The 20,331-nt window shown below is 42.1% G+C and overlaps 1 protein-coding gene across 2 annotated transcripts in view; it reads left to right on the plus strand.

Moving 5' to 3' along the window:
• Positions 1 to 20,331, plus strand: part of NELL1 (neural EGFL like 1) — an 822,581-nt gene that overhangs the window by 116,264 nt on the left and 685,986 nt on the right. For both annotated transcript variants that reach the window (XM_038569260.1, XM_038569261.1), the window contains exon 4: positions 7,397 to 7,567. In XM_038569260.1, the coding sequence (XP_038425188.1) occupies positions 7,397 to 7,567 (171 nt within the window). The remainder of the gene's footprint in view (positions 1 to 7,396; positions 7,568 to 20,331) is intronic.

Raw genomic sequence — 20,331 nt, forward strand, 5'->3', positions numbered from 1 at the left:
ATATTCCTTTAAGAAAACTTAAAAGTTTAGAAAGTGCTATATATATGTTTGCCAGAACTACAACTACTTTGGATCCTTTTTCCTAGTTCTTGATAGTCCGACATCTCTTGAGTTCCTGGAGACAAGGAGCTATACTGTAGGCTTCAAATAAGATGTAGTTGTGTGTTTCTAGCTCCTTGCCTTGGGCTTCTTTATTTAATACTTCGACTGTATTTTAAAGTCCTCTGTAGTTAAAAAAAAAAAAACCCAACATTGCATTCTTCTTTACATCAGCTAGCTCATTGTTTTCTTTTATCTTAATTTTTTTTTTTTAATTGGGAAAAGAAATTTCCCAACTTTGCAAGATTGTGTGTCTTTTCTCCTGCCACTTAGTATGTGAGAAAGGTAGGAGCCAGCCCTTAATTCAGTAAGAACAGCGCAGCTCCTCCCATGCTTTTAAAGACTGCAGTGGAACTGTTCTGAGTAGGAATAAAGAAGCTTGTTTTTACATTTAACAGTGAAGGTTTTATTTTCAATAGCAGGCAATTTGTAATTACTGTCACTGTTAATATCTTGCTGGACGTTTGCTGAGAGGGTTGAGTACAGAACTAATAGGTAAGTTTACAACTGCAAATAAGATCACCAGGTCGAGTCTAAACAAGAGAGGAAGGTGGGATGTGTGTACCCTTTCAGCAGCTTCATACCTCGGAGGCGGGAAGAAGGGCAATCCTGATCCCTGGTGGACACTAGGCACTTTGTAGGAAACTTGCAAACATGGTATCATGTTTTTTTTATTTTTTTTCTGAGAAGAAACCCTTGAAGTAGATGTTCTTTCCTGGTAGATGAAAGTGGGGTTTAGGAAGATGGTGCACCTTGTCGGTATTTATGCAGGGGTTCCATGCCTGAGGCAAAGATTGAACACTCCGAAGCCCCTTGTATATTAGGCACATATTTTCCACTGTTTCTACTACTTCGTGTTGCTCTGAGTAGAGGAAGTAGAATTTGGGAGCGATGGATGTTTGTTCAGGCAAATCAGGTTTTTTCTTAACTTGGTCAGAGAGCTCTGCGGGCTGGGTGGGGGACTTCGGCCTATAGAGGATCGCGGATTTATAAAGGGACCACTGAGGTGACCACTTCCAGTTCAGTAAGCATGGATTTTGAGGCCAACCTACTGGGACCTGATACAAGAGACATAATGGATTACTGAGAAAGAGAGTAGCGTATTTCTTTGGTATTCAATCCTTTAAATAGCTTCTAAGAAATAGGCATTTTAAGAGATGGTGATCTGTTGATACTATGCTGCTTTTGGCAAGCAGAATTCCATATTTGATAGAAGATAGTGCATCATCTGTGGGACTGTAAGCAGAAAATTGGCACAATGAGATTTGATCATCTGGCCAATGACCCTGGGCACTTAATAGGTGCATACCTAAATTATAGTTTGTTCTGAAAGATCTAAAGCAGCATGCAGAAGTTAGTGTCCCAAAGTCTACTGATGTGTAACAAACTGTCCCCAACTTAATATGCTTGCAGATTCTGTGGGTCGGGAATTTGACAGAGTCCAGAGGGATAGCTTGTCTCTATTCTACAGTGTTCGTGGCTTCAGCTGGGAAGAGTGGACAGCCGGGGAAACCATCTGGAGGTGTTTCCGTTTATGCATCTGGTGTTTATACTGGTGTTGGGTAGGATCCCGTTTGGGGCTTTGAACCAGAGCGCTTCCATGAAGCTTTCTAGTGTAGTCTGGGCTTGCTCATAGCATGGCATTCTCAGGTAGTTAGACCTCTTCCACAGTGGGTCAGGGCTTCAGGCTCAAGTGTTCTGGAAAACAAGATGGAAACTGCATGAGGTTTGAAGGCTCAGCTTTGAAAGTGACCAAGCGTTACTTCTGCCCTTAAGGCACTTACAAGCCCTCCCAGATCCAGGGGAGGGGACACATCCAAACCTTTCAATTGGAAGAGAATCAGGATTACATTATGGAACATGTGAGGTGGGAGACAATATTAGAGTTTTTTGGAAAATACCATTGGCAAAACAACCGGACCGTGCAATGTGGGTTGTGTGCTCTACACGAGATGGGAGAGGACTGTATTCCTGTCTCCTGCCGCTTCTATTTTTAGCTTAGCAATAGCTTCATCACCATGGATACTTCTCAGAGTATTAAATGAATTACAAAAATCTAGACATAAGCTGGACCCTAAAGATTACTTAGTTAACTGGTTTTAGACTATCTTTGGAAGTGCATCTCTTTTATCTAAATGAAATCTTATGGGAAACTCTAAATTATACAACAGAGTGAAGCTTTTCTGGTGCTTAGTCTGTTTCCTGTGCGTTAGAACCTAAAGCTTCTCCAAGGAATGCTGGGGTGTTGAGGCTCAGATCTGATCATTTAATGGATAGGAGAAACCGAAGTACAGAGGGGCAGGGATATATTTGCCAAAGACCTCATGGTTTGAAGCAGGTTGTAAGGTTGACATCAAGTCATGGTAACCTTGGGCCAGTGTTCTGGCGATATTACTTCAAATTATGCTATTGCCTTTTTTCCCCCCCAAAAAGTACACACAGTCCTTCAGACTCCTGGATGGAGGTGGGACACCGTATAGCTTCCTAGCATGTTTGGCAGCTTCTCTTCCTTAACCAGCAATAGGCAAAGAACCAGAAGAGGGGAAATGAGATTCTGTGTGAAACCCACAGCATTTAAAAAAAAATGCTGAGAACTTTATCATGGCATGAGGAATGAGGGCTGGCACTTGAGTCTGCTGGAGCATTCTTTGCCAGGATGGGAGCATCTTGGGGACCAAGGCTGGGGGTGGAGTCTATCTGAATTCTCTTGCCCTCTGACTTTGAGATCATATCCTTGTACCTGGAGAAGAATACAATGTAGTGAGAAGAATGTGAATCCTGGAACTCAGTAAACGTGGGTTTAAGTCTTAGGAGTTACATGACTTTGGGCAAGGCACTGTATCAATTTGAACCCGGTTTTTACCTTAAAACGTGAATTTAATATCTACCACTTAAGATTGTTGGCAAAACGAGATGTGGTAATATATTTAAAGACTCTTACATAGTAGAAAGTAATGGGGTGTTGCTATTGAGAGCATCTACCAGACTGGGGTTCGAGTCCTGCCACTTATAGCTGTATGAAGTTCAAATCCTTAATTTCTTTTGTCTAATAAACTAAAAAATGGTTCCCTTAGAATAAGTTTTGGGGAAAAGGACAAAAAGTTGAAAAAAATAACTTGGCTGATCTAGATCTAAGTAATTGGATTTTTTCCTAAATTTTTTCTTCAACATAGCATGAAATTCAGGTAGTATTGTAAAACTTCATAGTTACTCTGTTCATAATGCTCAGTGATGGGCTTTACGAACGCTGATGGTGGGATAGGGTCTCCAAGCAAGGGTGTGAGTTTAAAAAAAAATCTAGCTGTATAAATACAGGGTGGGAAAGCTCACCTTCATGACATTTTGTGTGAAATGGTTTGCAGTTTTAGATGATGGGAAGGTCCTTGCGAGCATTGGATATACTCGTGGTTGTGCACAGCCCTGATGGTCCGTATTGCTAGAGGCTATGTTGAAAGGGAAAACCAATTCATTTTCCTATAGCTGGAGCATGGTGAGCAACATGGGGGAGGGTGTGGAAAGAGGAGTAAGGCAGAGAATCAATGTCCAGGAGGGCCTTTGTTGACTAGGTGGTGTACAGGGTTATAAGGAAGATGCTAGGGTTGTTTGGTCTGAAAAAGGCACTCGGTTGTGAATGTCATTGCTGTTTCCAAATATTCACAGGATGACTTTTCTGGGAGCCACCATAGTTCATTGGCTGAGTACTTGGCTGAAGCCCAAAGCTAAAGGGAGAAGTGCTGCTTACAAGTCTGGCTGGTGATTTTTTTTTTAATTTTTATTTATTTATGATAGTCACAGAGAGAGAGAGAGAGAGAGAGAGAGAGAGGGGCAGAGACACAGACAGAGGGAGAAGCAGGCTCCATGCACCGGGAGCCCGACGTGGGACTCGATCCTGGCGCCCTGGGCCAAAGGCAGGCGCTAAACCGCTGCGCCACCCAGGGATCCCTGGCTGGTGGTTTTTATCACTCATACAGTTGACCACTTCCCCAAATCCACAGTTGAACTCTAAGCACTTGAGGCTAAAGGAGGAGGACTGGTCAGGGGCAGAGAGCTTACTAGATTCTCTTTCATATGATCACCTCCAGTCCCCTCCTTCTCCCTGCCAGCACGGCAGGGCTCTTGCTTGCTCATAGCATCCAAACTGCTGCCTCCCTTACCGTAACCAGCTGGCCAGGAAGTAAAGCGACACCTGCTATACTCAGCTATAGTGCTGCTTAAACTTTAATGTGCACATGAATCATCCCGGGGGTGGGGGGGGTCTTACTAAAATGGAGATTCTGACTCATGTAATCTTGGTTGGAGCCACACAGTCTGAATTTCCTCAGGTGGTGGTGATGCTGGTGTGTGGACCACACTGTGGATAACAAGGACCATACTTTGAATATCAAGGCTCCACTGCAAATCATGAGTCTTCCCTCCAGGTGATAGCCAAGGGTCATCAGGCCTCCAAGTTGCTTTGAAGATCTGGAAATACTGCCTTATTCCCCTCCCAGCATGCATGAAACCATCTCACCCAGATAGAGTTAGCCATGCAGTGTCCTTGCCATGTCGAGGACCACTTCAGCAGTTATCTGATGTACTTAAAAAAACCAAAAACCTCATCTTGACCTGATCTAAGTTTGAAATACAGCACTTCTTGAATGCTTGCATGATGCTATCGGAAACTTTCCCCTAAGACCTAGGTATCCGTTTTGCCTAACAATAGGGCAGATTGTTTCTCTTTGAGCTGTATGTTTGAGACTACCCCAGGTAACCACTGGATCCAGTGCTTGGTAGAGTAATCTTTAAAAGGTATGCTTATCTTTCCTACCTATTTCTTCTCCCTTCCCTTCTATTCCCTTTCACTATTATTTATATTCCCCAAATGAATGAGACCATATAATGTTTGTCCTTCTCCGATTGACTTATTTCACTCAGCAGGAAATATCAGAAAGGGAAACAGAACATGAAGACTCCTAACTCTGGGAAACGAACTAGGGGTGGTGGAAGGGGAGGAGGGCGGGGGGTGGGGGTGAATGGGTGACGGACACTGAGGGGGGCACTTGGTGGGATGAGCACTGGGTGTTATTCTGTATGTTGGCAAATTGAACACCAATAAAAAATAATTTTATTATTATTATTTTTTAAAAAAGGTATGCTTATCAAGAGCTCCTGCTCAATGAAGTCATAACCCCAGGAATAGTGATTGAATCTGCTTAAACATATTTGCCTCCCTTTGTCTTTTTTTTTTTTTTTTAATTCTATCAGGTGGTCTATAAGAGCATTTTTAATTGTCTTTGACATCCTTTTTAGGATCCTATCCCTTCCTGGAGCAGTAGCTTATTGGTCTAAATGAAATAATTCAGAGATTTCTTAGGATGATCTTGGTGAGGTCTCTTACACAAAATCATGGTGCCTTTCTATTCCGAAACTGGGTAAGGTACTTTCCCTAATCACAAGTGAACTCCTCAGTAAAACAGGGATTAAAAAACATCTACCTTGAAGAAATTAAATGAGATGACATTTATGTAAGCAGCTAGTCCATTCCTAGCACATGAAATGACAGCTTCCTTTGTCTTCGATTTGTTTCTGACTTTTTTGTACTAGGGCCACATTTTATGTCCTTTTCTGCTAGTCTCAAAGCATCTTGAGAACAGGATCTATGTTTTAAATCCTTTTTTAGCCCTTTACCATGTGTTCAGTAACAAAATGTTGAATAAATTAATGAATGACCAGATAATCTCTAAGGTCTTCCTGACCTTTTAAATTCTCTGATTTTGATTCTTTCAATGTTCTAGCTGCTTAGAAGCAATTTAGAGAATTCCCTTAAAATGAGTATCTGCCGTGTTAAGGGATTTTCTATTTTGCAATCTTATAAAATATGTATTATATTACTAATAAGTGTGTACCTGAGTCCAGGAGCTGGCTGTAGTAGTATAAGAAACCACCTCGGTTTATGACCTTGGGCCTGATTCTTTGTCTAGTGTGAGGTAGGTCAAAGTGGTCTTTCTCAGCAGTGCTCTCTTGGGAGGATCCCTGTGAAAGATAAGCAGGAAATATGCATTAGTTCTTTGTCATGTGACTTGGAAGTCCTGCATAATAGAGGCTGAGTTTCATGATCTATTCCTACCAGGGCTCATAGAAATGCTTTTTGTGTTTTAGGTGAAATTAAGGTCTGGCTAATGGGGTTAGGCCAACTCAGCTGATTAGAAGAGAAACTGATCCTTTCAAATCTAGGGATAGAACCTAGCCCTTCCCTACATAGGCAGGTCATTCTTGAGTCATTTGTACAAATGAATTGCTGGGAGAGGATGCCAGTTGAGGCTGTCTTTACTAGTTGGTCATTGTGCCTCTGAGATGGACAGCAAGCTGGTAGAAAGCATGGGGGCTGTCAAATTTAGATCTGTGTTTAAATTGTGGTTTGGATAGATGAATTCCAGAACCTCAGTTTTTTAATATTTAAAAAGGGATAGTATCAGCCTTCTAGGTGTGTAGGGTGATAAGTTAGATAGTATGTTAAATGCGTAGTGTCATGCCTGGCAGTGAGATTAGGCCTGATGTAATGACAATGATGACGCATTTCAGAAGAGGCTTAGACTAAATGGTCTGCCACTCAAAGTATCTGCCCTGAAGCCTGCCTGAGGAATGTCCCAAACTTCTGCACTTTATGACAAAAGTCCAGACTGCGTCGGTGGTACTGTTTTTCACGGATCTGGAAAACGTGACCACAATCTGGGGGAAAGAAAAGACTCAATTGTATGTTTCATGACACAATGATTTAAAATACTGGCCCATCTGAATAGCTTCAGTCATCCCTTCCCTACTCATTATCTAGGAATTGTCCACTTAAAGCTGTTTGGGGGAAATGTGTTTAGTAAAGTTATCTCAATTTATTTTCAGTTCCTGATACCCAATGTGATTTGCTTTCCTTTAATTCTTGAAAATGTAAATATGGCAGTAATAAAAATAAGCATCCTTAAGTCCATTCCACATGAAAAGCCTTTTTTTAGACAATAGAGGGTTCTGAACTGTACTTCTAAGTATTGGAAGAGACTCTGCGCCAAGCTTAGGTAATTAGCTTGTGGAGATCACTTCACAGTGGATCAGTCATTCTCCATTTTGGAGGCTCAATGTGTCATGGTGAGGTTCTCCAACAGTAGGTGAGTTGGATTCCATGTAGTACAATTGATTTTTGGTTAGCAGATCTTTGTGTCCATGTGTAGCTACTTACAGATGCTGAGAAAGGTGGTAGTGAAGAAGCTAGGATTGATGACTGTGAGTTCCAGAACTAAAATCAAATTCCTGTTTCTTTTACATGTAGCTATTTTGAACTGGAGAGCAGTGGTCTGAGGGATGAGATCCGATACCACTATATGCATAATGGGAAGCCTAGGACCGAGGCCCTTCCGTACCGGCTGGCAGATGGACAGTGGCATAAGGTCGCGCTGTCTGTCAGTGCCTCTCATCTCCTGCTCCACATCGACTGCAACAGGTATGTCTGTGCTTCTGTTTTTTAGTGATTCTGTCCTTGAAAATGAGTAGTGGGAAGGGGACAGCTATCAAACCCCTCCAGGCCTTGCTGGGAAATAAAAACCAAGGGACCCTAATTGTAATTTAACCTACCAAATGGGCCATTAGATGTGCTGAAATGACCAACCGTAATATGCTAAGAAAACAGTTCATTAAGATGAAACAGTATCCTGTGATTAGGAACAAATGTACAAAAGGTTGATGACAGATTGGGGAATAGTAAGTGCACCTCTGTGTACCCCAGGCACCAGCTGAAATTCCACGGAGCCGTGATCACAGTTAACTGTGATCTATTGTTGTTGAGTTCTTTCCACTTGGAAGCGAACAAGCCAGCCTACCTTAGAATGAAGCTGAGAAGCCTGTGCCACTGAAGCAGCTAATTCTATTTCACTTCATCAAGCACAGCTTTGCTTAAATATCTTTTCCAAATGGAGGCTTCTTAAAGAGGCTGTGCTTTGAGTCTTTGGGAATTAATGCCATCCATTCTCTGCAGAGGAATGAGCCTTTCGGCTTGCCAGTGGATGGCAAGACTATTTGTGAGACCTGGGGGGTTTCATCAGGCATTGTGAATTGGGGTGGGAGGGAGACCTCATCCCCCATGTGTGTCACTGGAATCAGGTTTATTTCAAGCTGAAAACAGACTGTCGGTCTCCATTGGATCATTTCTGGCTGGACAACTGGCTAATGGTGGTTGAGGAGAATGTTTTGATCTCTTTAAAAATCTGATGAAAATCCTAATGGAAAGCCATCTTACAGAGGAAGTTTTTGCATTGCTAGCAGCGCCCATGAATTAAGTGTTGGTTCTTAACGATAGTGTCGAAATTAAAAATGACTGTTCAGCCATAGGACTTGTTCCATTAGGCCCAGGATAAAAAACAGGTGTGCTGGGGACAACCTCCTTTCTGAAACTGAACAGGAGGAAAAACAATCCAAGGTCAGTCAGCTCCAGACTACATTTCTGAGGAGGAGGTATTCAATTGCAGTTCTAGCTCTGCAGAGTGTTTTGGAAAAGGACTAGAAGGGCAGAGAACAGAAATGAGTGTCAGGCTTAAGGGAAGTTCTGACACCTTGAAATGGGTCTTGGTGCATTTTGATTTACTTAAGATGCTTTCTGGACTTGGGGAAGAATTGTGGTTTCAGATTATAAGTGTGCCTGGACAAAGTTTCCGTAGAACCACTGGCTTCTTTGACCCTATTGTCCTAACTTGGGCAGCCTGGATAAAGCCAGCCTCAGCCACTTTGCCATCTTCAAGAGCTCATTGGTTCTTTCAGTTTTTTAGAACTCCAGTCCAGGTAGCAGTCTTCTTGTTGCCCTGCTCCCATCTGTATCAGCCCAAATGGGAGAGCAGAAAGGCCCTGCACGTCCTATGCCACAGGTCAGAAAGACGCCTCAAAACTCTAGTTTTAGTAATTCCCACCTGAAAAGTCTGGAGGACACTGCTGGTTTCTTGCTATGCAATTTCTTTCTTCCTCCTTTTGAAAGTTTTGTCTTCTTTTTTTCCGAATATTCTCTCTGGGGAATCTAATGTTTCACACTCTCACAGATGCTCTGGTTCCTATGAAACATTCTTTTCTGTCCTGCTCAGCCACTTGTCCGCTCTGAATTTGGGCAAGTAAATTTCCTTGCATCTCCATTTTTCAATTTGTAAACTGGGATAATGCTTTTACTCATAGATGGGAATGCTGAATGAGATAATCTAAGGTGCCCTGGGTGGCACCTGGCCTTTGATGCGCAGTCCAGGGTTCACTGTTGACTCTGCACATTGATGGTACCTCTTTGTCTCCCAACTTTCAAATGCTGAATGTCCTTCTTGGCTACATTGGCCTTTCTACCAGGAAAGTGGGTAGAGGATAGGAGAGCTGGAGCCCACAGTGTTTTATAGGGTTAGCTCCATTTATAAAGAACAGACTGAGGGGGATTCTGAATATCCCTTCATTTCTCTGGAAATTTTTCATTTTAGTTCATGATCTAACATGTCCTTTATATAAGATCTTGGAAGGAGAATGTAAAGTTGGCACCGGTTAATGATTCATGGGCCCAAATACAAATGAGGTTTTTAGATAAGTCAGGGGAAAGAAAGGCCTGGAACAACTGGGCCACAGGAGGGGTAAAATTGATTTTTGGTATAATCCCCAAATCTCATGATACCTAAGAATTACTGGGGAACTTATAAAAAAAAAAAATTGGGTCACCAGGCCCCGTCTCTGATTTGCTGGATCAGATTCCTTGAGGGTGGAAACTTCTGAGAAGCTGTATTTTTAACAACTCTTCATGTGGTTCTTATGCAGGTGATCTAGCCTTGGTACCTGGAATGGTATTTGAAGACCATTGGTTTAGGTGGAAGGGGGAGGAAGCTGGAGAAGAGGCTAGGCTGCAATGAATAAGTGAGGGACCTTGGAAAATCAAGTACCTGCAGGAGAACCCCCAACACCCCCCCGCCCCCGACCCTGGGAAGGAAGAAGAAAAGATTAAGGAAAAAGTGGGTAGTGTCTAGCCTATAACACAGGGTTACCTTCTTTACATGTTTCTTCCTAGCCAGCACTAGCTGATTCTAGAGTGGTGCAAGCTCTGGTCCATGTATCAAGTTGCTGGTCTACTAATATAGGCCACTCTCCCGAAGAGTGAATGTCACAAAGGCTGATTTTTACTCTTTAAGCTATGCATTTCACACTACCGAGATTCTTCTTGATGGCTTTGCCCCTTAGAGGTATATTTTTTTCCTTAACCTGTCACCTGCTGGAGTTCTGCTGGCTAGGTGATAAACGGGGATGTGATAATATTTATTGGGTATTGACTTGTGCTTGGCATAGCGCTAAGCATTTTATATAGGTGAATTCATCCCATACTCCTGTTGTTACTTGTTTTATTTTATTTTTTAAAAGATTTTATTTATTTATTCATGAGAGACACAGGCAGAGGGAGAAGCAGGCTCCATGCAGGGAGCCTGACGTGGGACTCGATCCCAGGTCTCCAGGATCACACCCTGGGCTGAAGGCGGTGCTAAACTGCTGAGCCACCCAGGCTGCCCTGTTACTTGTTTTAAAATGATAGAACGGAGCTGACATTATATGCCTGCAGTCCTGCTTCTAGTCAGTGGCTGTACTAGGATTTGGACCCAAATCTGCTTCATGAACATTCTGTTAGGCTGTTCAGCACAGCAGTGGGGACCATTGCACTGGACTTGGAAGCTAGGGAAGGCCAGAGTCTGATTCAGTGTGAGCAGTTTGCTTCTTTCTAGTATTTTCCTCCCACACATGTCTTAGATTCCTGATCATTGGAGTTGTTTGGTAAGATATGCAGTCTTACTGTTGGAGCTCATTGCATTAGCCTGGGGAAGGGACCTTTATTTATTGAGCATCTACTACAGGCCAGGACCCTTCTGGCCATAATATTCCTTAGGATAGTCCTGTGGGGACAATTTTATTAGTCCTGTTTTACAGACTTGGAATTAGAAAGGCTCAGATAAATAACTGGTCTCAATCCTGTGTAAAATACGTGCCAAAATTTTGAACCGAGATCTGACTCCCAAGCCTTCATCTTTCTATCCCTGCACGCCACTTCTGTAAAGTGTTAATGACCTGTACTTTCCAGGACATAGCCACAAGCACACAAGGGATTATTCCTAGGAGAGAAATGCTATAGAAGTTTCCAGAACCATAAAAACATTTAAAATAGGAAGATTTCCTGGGCAATTCCATTGTTCTGAGGAACTGGTATGTGGTGAGATAGGTGAGATTTCCACCTTTTTAAGATTAGAATTGAGAAACAGTCTTTTCAGACCTAATTACACTAATTGTCACAAGAAAAGTGACTGCTATTTTAGTTGGTCGTTTTACACTTTCTGCTTGCTATGGAGACTAACACTTCTCTTCCTGCTTCAGCTGTTTAGCTGGGCCTAGTTTTAGAAGCTCTCAAAGTCTGGGTAGCAGATTACCTCAAGCTGGAAACAGAAAAGGAACCATTCAGTTGGGGGATCAGCCTGATTATCTCCATTGCTTTGGGTTTTTCTCCAGCTGCCTTTATACTAATAATTGCCAACAAAGACAAGAATGAGGTCTGCACTAACCTTCCTCAGGTTCTCTCAGTCCATTTTCCACTCACCCTGTGGCCTGTTCCCATTACTCAGAGCCCAGAATCCACTGACATCTGGGATTCAGTGCATAAGTGTTCTATTTTTTTAAAAGATTTTATTTATTTATTCATGAGACAGAGAAAGAGAGAGAGAGAGACAGAGACACAGGCAGAGGGAGAAGCAGGCTCCATGCAGGGAGCCCAACGTGGGACTCGATCCCAGGTCTCCAGGATCAAGCCCCAGGCTGAAGGCAGCGCTAAACCGCTGAGCCACCCAGGCTGCCCCATAAGTGTTCTATTTACCACAAAAGATTTTCTTTCCTCCCCTTTGGTAACTTTTAATCAACTTATCAAATTAATGTATTGAGTGCGTTCTCTGCCAGGCTGTGGAGGATGCAAAGAAGTGAGTCCTTGGCCATCAGAAAGCTCATGGCTTGTTCAGTCACTTTTAATTCTGAAACAACCAGGGCCCCCCATAGTGATTGGCCCTGGTCCCCAGATATAGAGAAAGCATGGAGATGGGCTGAAGCCCTGTTAGTAGGCTCATTTGACAGTTTGTGATAGCAGCAGAACAGTGGAGAGAACTGAAAATGGTTACTCCCAGCATCTTGATCTTGAAGTAACTGGAACTGAGCTTCTCAGTAGTTAAGGGACAGACTCAGAATGTTTATCATTCAAATGGCACATTCATCCAGCCCTAGGCCAGCGCTTTGTGCAATATGCAGGTTTCCCTATTTTAAGCCAACCTCTTATTGCCTCACTGCTGGAAAAAGTCTCTCACACAGTCCTATTGCAACAAAGCTCTGAACCCTCATTTGTTCAGACTTGTACAAGTGTGTACACATGTGCAGCTTGATTGTACACTGACAGGAAGTTAATGGTTACAGTCTAGATCAGAAACACATTTTCCTTTTAATACATGCTGTTTACTGCAGAGCATATTGAATTTTTGCATACAACTGATCTTGAGCATACAGAATTAGAGAAAACTTACTATAAATCACTGAACAAGTCAGTAATTCAACATTTTTGTCTAATATTTCAGAGTAACTTCAGGATATGAGCATCTGTTTCTCTAGTTTTTTTTCATAATGAAATATGTTGATATGGCATTTACTTCCCAGGGAGCTCCTGGAGTATTTACAAACATCTTATTAAACCTAAATTCCTTATGGTAGTTCAGGCACGTGTATACCATTCTATGTTGATTTTTATAAATTTTTTGCTATAGTAAGGAGGGGAGAATTAAGAGAGGGCTCTGAAACGCCACAGCTTCCAAGAGATCCTGGCCAACACTCAATCATCCTGGTTTTTCGACTGATTTTTCACTTCACAAACAGGAACACATGCACACAATTTACTGAAATGGAGATAAAATTGACAAAGCAGCATATGCCTCATCTCCAAATAACCAGCAGCTCCAGATCTTCTGTCCAGAAGAAGAGATAAATGAACTTGAGAGGATATACCTGTGGGTAAATATAAGTAACAGTATAAGGCACCAATACGAGAGATGTCGTAAGGCTGTATGTGACGGATTGCTGGATTCCTGGTGGAGGTGCTCAGGTTTGGTAGATCACAGGAGGCAGAGCTGGACATGTGGAATAGCCTCTCAGGGTCTTACCATCCCAGGTGAAAATGCATTACAATTTCTGCAGCTTTACAGTTTTGTCACTGTGTGATTTGATTCTGTACCAGTCACATGAGAGAGAATTCAGTGGGGAATGAGGTTCATCTTGTAAGCATTACAAAGCCAGTCACAGTCCGGTGAGAGAGGAGGGTATATGCATGAGTGGTATCCAGTTGAGGGAAAGCTTGCAGGGAGGGCCAGAGAGGGAGGTAGGAGAGAGGGGAGGGAAGGAAAGGGAAGGAAGAGCTCTTCTCTGTGGCTTAATCTAGACTGAAACGAGTGCTGAATCTTTGTGTTGGTTTTTCCATTTATAAAACGTAATTTACATACATTATGTAGGCGTGTGAAATCAGGCCATTTGTGTCTTACTTTCCTTGAAGAGTCTTAGTTTGTTCATTAACTCGTTTGACAGGAACTATGCTTGCATCTGTAAAATGGAATAATAGCGACTCTTCAAACATAGGGTCATTGTAGGAATGTAGCAAGGGAGGATGCACAAAATCTTGATGATTTCAAGCTGCTTTATATGGCATCATGAAGGACTATAAACCTATAGACCTATATACCATCATATAGGAGAGGTGTTACAGTATATTGGAAATGAGTTCAGTATAGTCACATTTTCACATGTATACAAACAGCTCATGTCCCATGGATCAGGACCTAGTGTCATGTGGATCTATGGTGCAATGTAGGGTTTGAGGACAGTCCTGTCCTTGAAGTTATTCTGATGGCCAAATCTTGAGCAATGCTCTCCAATAATTTTGGCCTCATGGTTGGTAGTATAGGACAAAGGTGCATGGTTTTTATACCAGTGGAGCACCTTTAAAAATATGTAATTGCAGAATCTCTTTAAAAACAGGTAACTATGGTGAAGAGGGAAGAAAACAACGTCTCCATTGTGATAAGGTCTTTTGTTGATCCTGGCAGGGCCTTGAGAATGCAGCTTGGTGTCTTTCCTTTTTTTATTTGTGTGAGAGAAGAGGTGCAGAAATTTGCTTCCCCCTTGCAATCTCAGAAGCCAAAATTATTACAGCTTTTATGAGGCTATGGAAAGCCAGGTAAAGTTTTACTGAGTGAGGAAACTCACTTGTTATATATTCCTAAACAAAATAGTTTTTGCTTTTCTGCTTGGAAAATCTGGCTTTTAAGCACAAAAATATTCTGGACTACACACTAGAGCTGAAAGAGATTAATAAATTCATATAACCTTGGGGAAATAACATACTGTCTCTAGGCCTTAGCTCTCTAGGTATACAGTGAGGGACTATAGGACCAGGTGATCTTTAGGTTTCCTTCTAACTCTGATCTTCTGGTCCTGTGCCTGATTTACTTAGGGCGTGCTCACCCCCCACCCCCAATCTTCAGGACCCTGGAGAGCAACCCAGTTTGCTGTCTTCACCTTGGGTTTGCAAATGATCTGAAATTTTTTTTTAAAAATATTTTATTTACTCATGAGAGACAGGGGCAGAGACATAGACAGAGGGAGAAGCAGGCTCCCTGCAGGGAGACTGATGTGGGAATTGATCCCTGGACCCCAGGATCACGACCTGAGCTGAAGGCAGATGCTCAACCACTGAGCCACCCAGGCAATGATCTGAATTGATAGGTGGGTTGATAGTACAGCATGCTGTTGGTGAGCAAAGTCTAATTACCCTAAATGCCCAATCTTTTTTTCCCCTCATTTGTCTCTCTTCTTGCTGGAGTAGATGCTGAAACATGCATTATTTGATGCTAAGGGATGTTGGCCTCATGTTCTCTCCATCTTGTGCTCTTGGTGTCTTTGAGTGTTCTGCTCCAGACACGTGGCAGTGAAGAACCTTTGGGGGATGCTGGCTGACCTGGCAAAGAAGGCCTTGGTAGATCTAATACAAGATGGAGCAGTGCACTGTAGCCAGCAGATGATGGATAGTTGTGCTGTTGAAAAACATTTCTTCTGAACATTGAAGGAAGAAAAATCCTTTGCTGCCAAGCTCTAGAGAAATAATGGGGGAGACTGGATCAAAAGACCCAGGTGGCCAGTGTCGTAGAAATCTGGGCAAAGTGGAGAGTGGCTGCTTGACTGTTGGGCCCCTGGGACATTAGAGTATTGAATATCTCCTTCTGACTGAGCCCCTCTCAGTTCTACCCATGTTATGTGCCCTGTGGCTTACTCATTCCAACCACATTAGGTAGGTTCCCAGTTTAACTTTGCCATGTCTTCTAATGACATCCATAGCAGACCTATTTCTAATTTTGTCTTTTCAGGAACCTTCATCTTTTCCTCCTGTTCCCTAGTGGGCTTAATGAGTTGCACTCTGGTGCTTTTAGATTTGCAAATGGAGAAGACAAAGAAATATACTAGAATCTATCCTTTATTTATTTGCTGGTTTGTTGGCTACCCGAGTAGATTGACAAGAAGGCACTTTATTGCATAGATGGGACCCAAGATGTATTAGAATAGAAAGGAAAACAGGACCGCAGTTCCAACGCCAGTGATTACATGTACATGCCTTCAGACACATCCTGAGTTGTCATTGTATTGCACGCACAGGGGTCTATACCAGGTAAATGGAAGGAGAAATGGGCTGCAAGAGAAATAAATATGTTCTTGTAGGAAAAATATCGATGCTTGCATCTTTTATTGTTACAATTTTATTGTCTTCTTGATGGATATACACAGTTATTTTTTAAAAAAGGAAAGCAAGGAGAGAAAAGTCAAACCAGTATGATACAGGTGATGGAGTCTTGCCTTTCTAAGGAATATATTGTCTCTGTTCCTCTTATGATTCACTCATTGGTTTAGAGCCTTGGGGAATAAAAAATGCATGAACCATGAGGACTTTTTAATTAGAAAAAAAAAAACCCAAATGCTGCATTAGTTTTTTAGTTAGACCAGCGGTACTAATGTGGTCATTGAATGGATTTTCTACACCATTGTAAATCCTCTTTCTGGAAACTCAAAAAGCAGCTAGAGTGGTTGGATACAAAAAAACAGATGTATAGTTGTACCTGTTTGGTTTGCTTTATTTATTTATTTTAATTTTTGTAGGGGGTCTGATGGCAGTATGGTGCAAGGATGAGGAGGCTTGGAAGGAAAAGGTTTCTGCGTATTGTTTTCCCTGCTCTAACCTAAATTTTTTTTTTTTTTTTTTTTTTTTGGTTCCTCAGCTTGTCCTCCTAATTTCTCGTGTTTCTCCCATCAGGAGTTCCAGAACCACTAAACCAGCTGGTTGGTTGATGTGCCTTGGCCCTCACTTGAGGGTTTTCCTGGGCAATTAGAGTGAAAATCCCCTTCTCTTTAAAAGATCTGTGTGATGCGGTTGTCTGTAACTCTTCCTCAGGAATGTCAGGCTGCATCTCTACTCATTAGAGTCTATTAGTCAGAGGGTATCACTTTGCTGACAGCCAGTGTCACACACAGGAGCGTACAGGCTTGGAATTGGGGCCATCAGCTGCCTGCTTTGGGACGCTCAGAATGCCTGCATTAACTAGAATGGAATTTTATCTCCACTGGAGGAAAACCGCTCCAGGCTGTGACCTCCTGGTAACAAAGCAGTTGACTCACTCACTCACTCTGTGCACTTTTGCTAATACTTGTTCTCCAGGTCTGATGATGTCTGTAAAGCACAGGCAAGGAAGGAGCTGGGGAATGTAGGATTCCCTTGTCTTGAGTTCTTCGACAATTAAGCCTCAGAGGCCCAGCACTGCTGGGTGAAGCTCAGACTATCTTGCTTGGTCATGAGCGAGTTGAGATTAGTGTTTGGCGTTCCTTTAGAGAGAATTCCTCCAATCACTTGATCTTCACTGTAATCCTCTGAAGTAGATAGGCTTGCATCTTCTAGGTGGGGACTTGTGAGGTGCTGAGAAGAAAAGGGCCTGAACCAGGAGTATGTAGTAAGTCTACACAGGCTGGAACCAGCCTGCGGAGGTTTGTCTTCTCCACCAATCATCTGTTTTTTTTTTTTTTTTCCTCCTCCTTTTTATTTTTAACACCCTCACGTGACAAGAGAACACTTGTATCTTCTCACAGAAAAAGTACAATATGTGCCATCTATAAACTGAAAAAAACAAAGGCCAAGTTGTATGTGCTACTTTCTAAGATTCGGGATGCTAATCGGCTCATGGGGCCACTTCCCTGGTCAGCCAAAACCACCCTTATTGTGGTGCCAAGCACTGTTGGCCTTCAGACTCTCCAAGAGTGGTATTTTTAGACTCTCCTTCCTTCCTGGAATCTGAATGTTAGTTAGATGGGTTAATGGTCTCAGTACCACAGAGAGAATATCCGGTCAGGTCTTTGAATGGCCCATCATCCTCATGTGATTTGTATGGCTTGCATGTACCTCTGTGCTGATGGGTAACGGCCAAGGACCTAATCTTAAATCATGACTGACCGCAAATGAGCCATTTGGCCATTTCTTCAAATGTGCGAGAGATGAATTACAGTAGTCTCCAGCGTTACATGGGTGGTTTTATACTGTTTAAATATAAATTCTGATATTCATGAATTCAAGGCGATAAACTCTGTGTTCTTTTAGGTGACTTTGCAGTCACAAGGTCTCATTAAAAACTACTGGCAGTGAAATAGAGTTGGGGCTGGGGAAACCCCATTTAGGAGGACATCTGTCATTATTGCTACTTGTATTAGTAGCTAATTAGATACATACTAGAGCCTGCAGGAGCTAATAAGAGCGAGGCACAGGAAGTAGGTGAGCACCTTGGATTCAGAGTAATTTTCACTGGTAGCAATTTTTCATAGACATTCGGGTGACATATAAGGACTTGACTTTGCAAACCTGATTACCATCCTCCCTTCCCATCCCAACATGTAGGTAAGTGCGTTTAACGGCCTCCTGTAAGTTTTAGGATTAAGGTCAAAATCCTTAATATAGCTTTTAAAAATTTTTGCATACTTTGGTCCAAGTTTCCTTCTTCAGTTTCCTCTTGCACTGCTTTTCCTGCTTCTCTGACCTCAAGTTCTTTCAGTTCCTTAAGGGAGACCATCTTCATATATGCCACAGGACCTCTGTACGTGCCATTTCTGGAATATCAAGCTCAATCTTCCTTACCCTTAATCTTCAGGACAAAGGACATTTCTTGTGTCTGATACTTTGACTGTAAAATAGTACTCATTTTCCTGCAGAGGAGTTTTTGATCATTTCCTTGATGTCTGCTTTCCCTACAGGCTGTAAGCACCTTGAGAACTCACTGCTGTATCCCCAATGCACGTTATAAAGCTGTCATAATACATAGTCAACAAATACTTGTGAATACCTGAATACAAATGAAGAGTTATGTTTTTTTTTTTTTTTTTTTTTTTTTTTTTTTTTTTTTTTTTTTTTTTTGCAGGGCGGGGGAGGTCTGTATTTGTGGCTTTTGATCTGTGATCTTAGCATTCTAGATGGTTCCGTTTGTTAAGTCCCCTTGTTCTTCGCCTTAGTCACCTCTCTGGACTGAATGGGCATCATTTCTTCCTGTTCTACTTTACAGGATTGAAGAGAGGATCCAGTGGGAACTTGCATAGACTGTGTTGCAAATTTCCACACACTTTGTAAATATCAGGCACAAGGAATGGTGAAGTTGAAATGATCCTAGTATTTCTGCTTTGAACTTCTGAGGATTATTTCCTTGAGGAAGGCAGTTAATCTCTAAAAGGTTTTTGGTGATTTCCTGGTCTGATTCACAGCACAAGGTGAACCATGCCTCATTCTCAAGTTGAATTTACATGTGTCCTGTGTCCGCAGGAGCTCTGGCAGGCATGAATGAGTGTAGGTGATTTACACATAGGATATGAACATAAACCCATCACGGGTAGGATTAAGGGCCAATGTGCCCCCTCTGCTGGGAAGCAGACATAATTGGGTGGTACGTGTGTTGGTCCTGTAAGGTGGCTATATCACCATTATAAAACTTTGTTGCTCTGCTTCTTGAAACTGCATTAGAGGCTCAGAATAAGGGCCTCCTATCAAGCACATTAAATTAAGCCCTGTGGGCAGGGTTTTGTATTTTTTAAAAATGAATTTGATGCCATATTGGTATAGCCTTATTGTGAAGCCTAATGGATTTTTTTCTTTCCTTTAATATTTTCAAATCCTAAAAGGTGCTTGCCAGATTCACAAAATAAAATGTGTACAAGAAGGACAGAAATTCTGGGGAAGTATGTGAAGATTGGGATAAAAATTTATAGTATAGGCTTTTTTTTTTTTTTAGCTTCTATGATAGAATAATCTGATTTATCAATGTACTTCCTATGTAAATTACATAATATTGTTACAGTACTGGAATAACATAAAAACAGAAAGGTGAAAGCTATCTAAAACCATACAATACTTACCACCCTACTCTTAATTCCATTGCACAGAGGTGATCGTTAGCAGTTGTATTTCTGTTTTCTGGGTTTTTCTCTTTGCATATACACACATTTTTTTTTTTCTCTGAAAGATGAGGTGGCACTATATGTACTATTCTTCAGTTGCTTTATCATTTAACAGGATGAAGCCTTGCCGCATCATTGGTGTGGAGAAGGAACATAATAAGGAGGGAGGAGGGCTTTTGTTTTTTGTAGGATAGTCTAGACGGTTCTGTGTTCAGGCAGTGTATGTAGCAATATTCACCTGCAGGCCTGTAGCCTCCTGCTTTGGGCTCTACACAACAGTGACCATAGAAACATGGCAGGGAGCCAAGAGCCACTGCCTTTGATCAGCATGTCCTGTGTCAGCTGTGTAGCTGGGGGAGATCATGGCAATTAGCCTCTGCTGAGATATGGGGGTTGCAAGATTGAAGTGGGTATGTGATGTGGATCAGAGCATCCAGGCATGGGCATAATGCTGTTCTTTTGGGTGACTACAGTGGAGCTGGTGCTGTCCTGGGTCAGGCATTAGGTAAAGGCAATGAGAGAAGGTATAGTTTAATAGTTAAGAGCACAAGGCTTTAGAGTTGGACAACCTTGGATTTCAACTTCACCTCTGACTCGAGTTATAGGATTCTTGGCAAACTTAGCTTCCCTACGCCTTAATCCTAAGATAAAGATAATGCCTTCCTCGCT

Source organism: Canis lupus, chromosome 21 (assembly GCF_011100685.1).
Source record: "Canis lupus familiaris isolate Mischka breed German Shepherd chromosome 21, alternate assembly UU_Cfam_GSD_1.0, whole genome shotgun sequence".
Classification (NCBI taxonomy): Eukaryota; Metazoa; Chordata; class Mammalia; order Carnivora; family Canidae; genus Canis; species Canis lupus.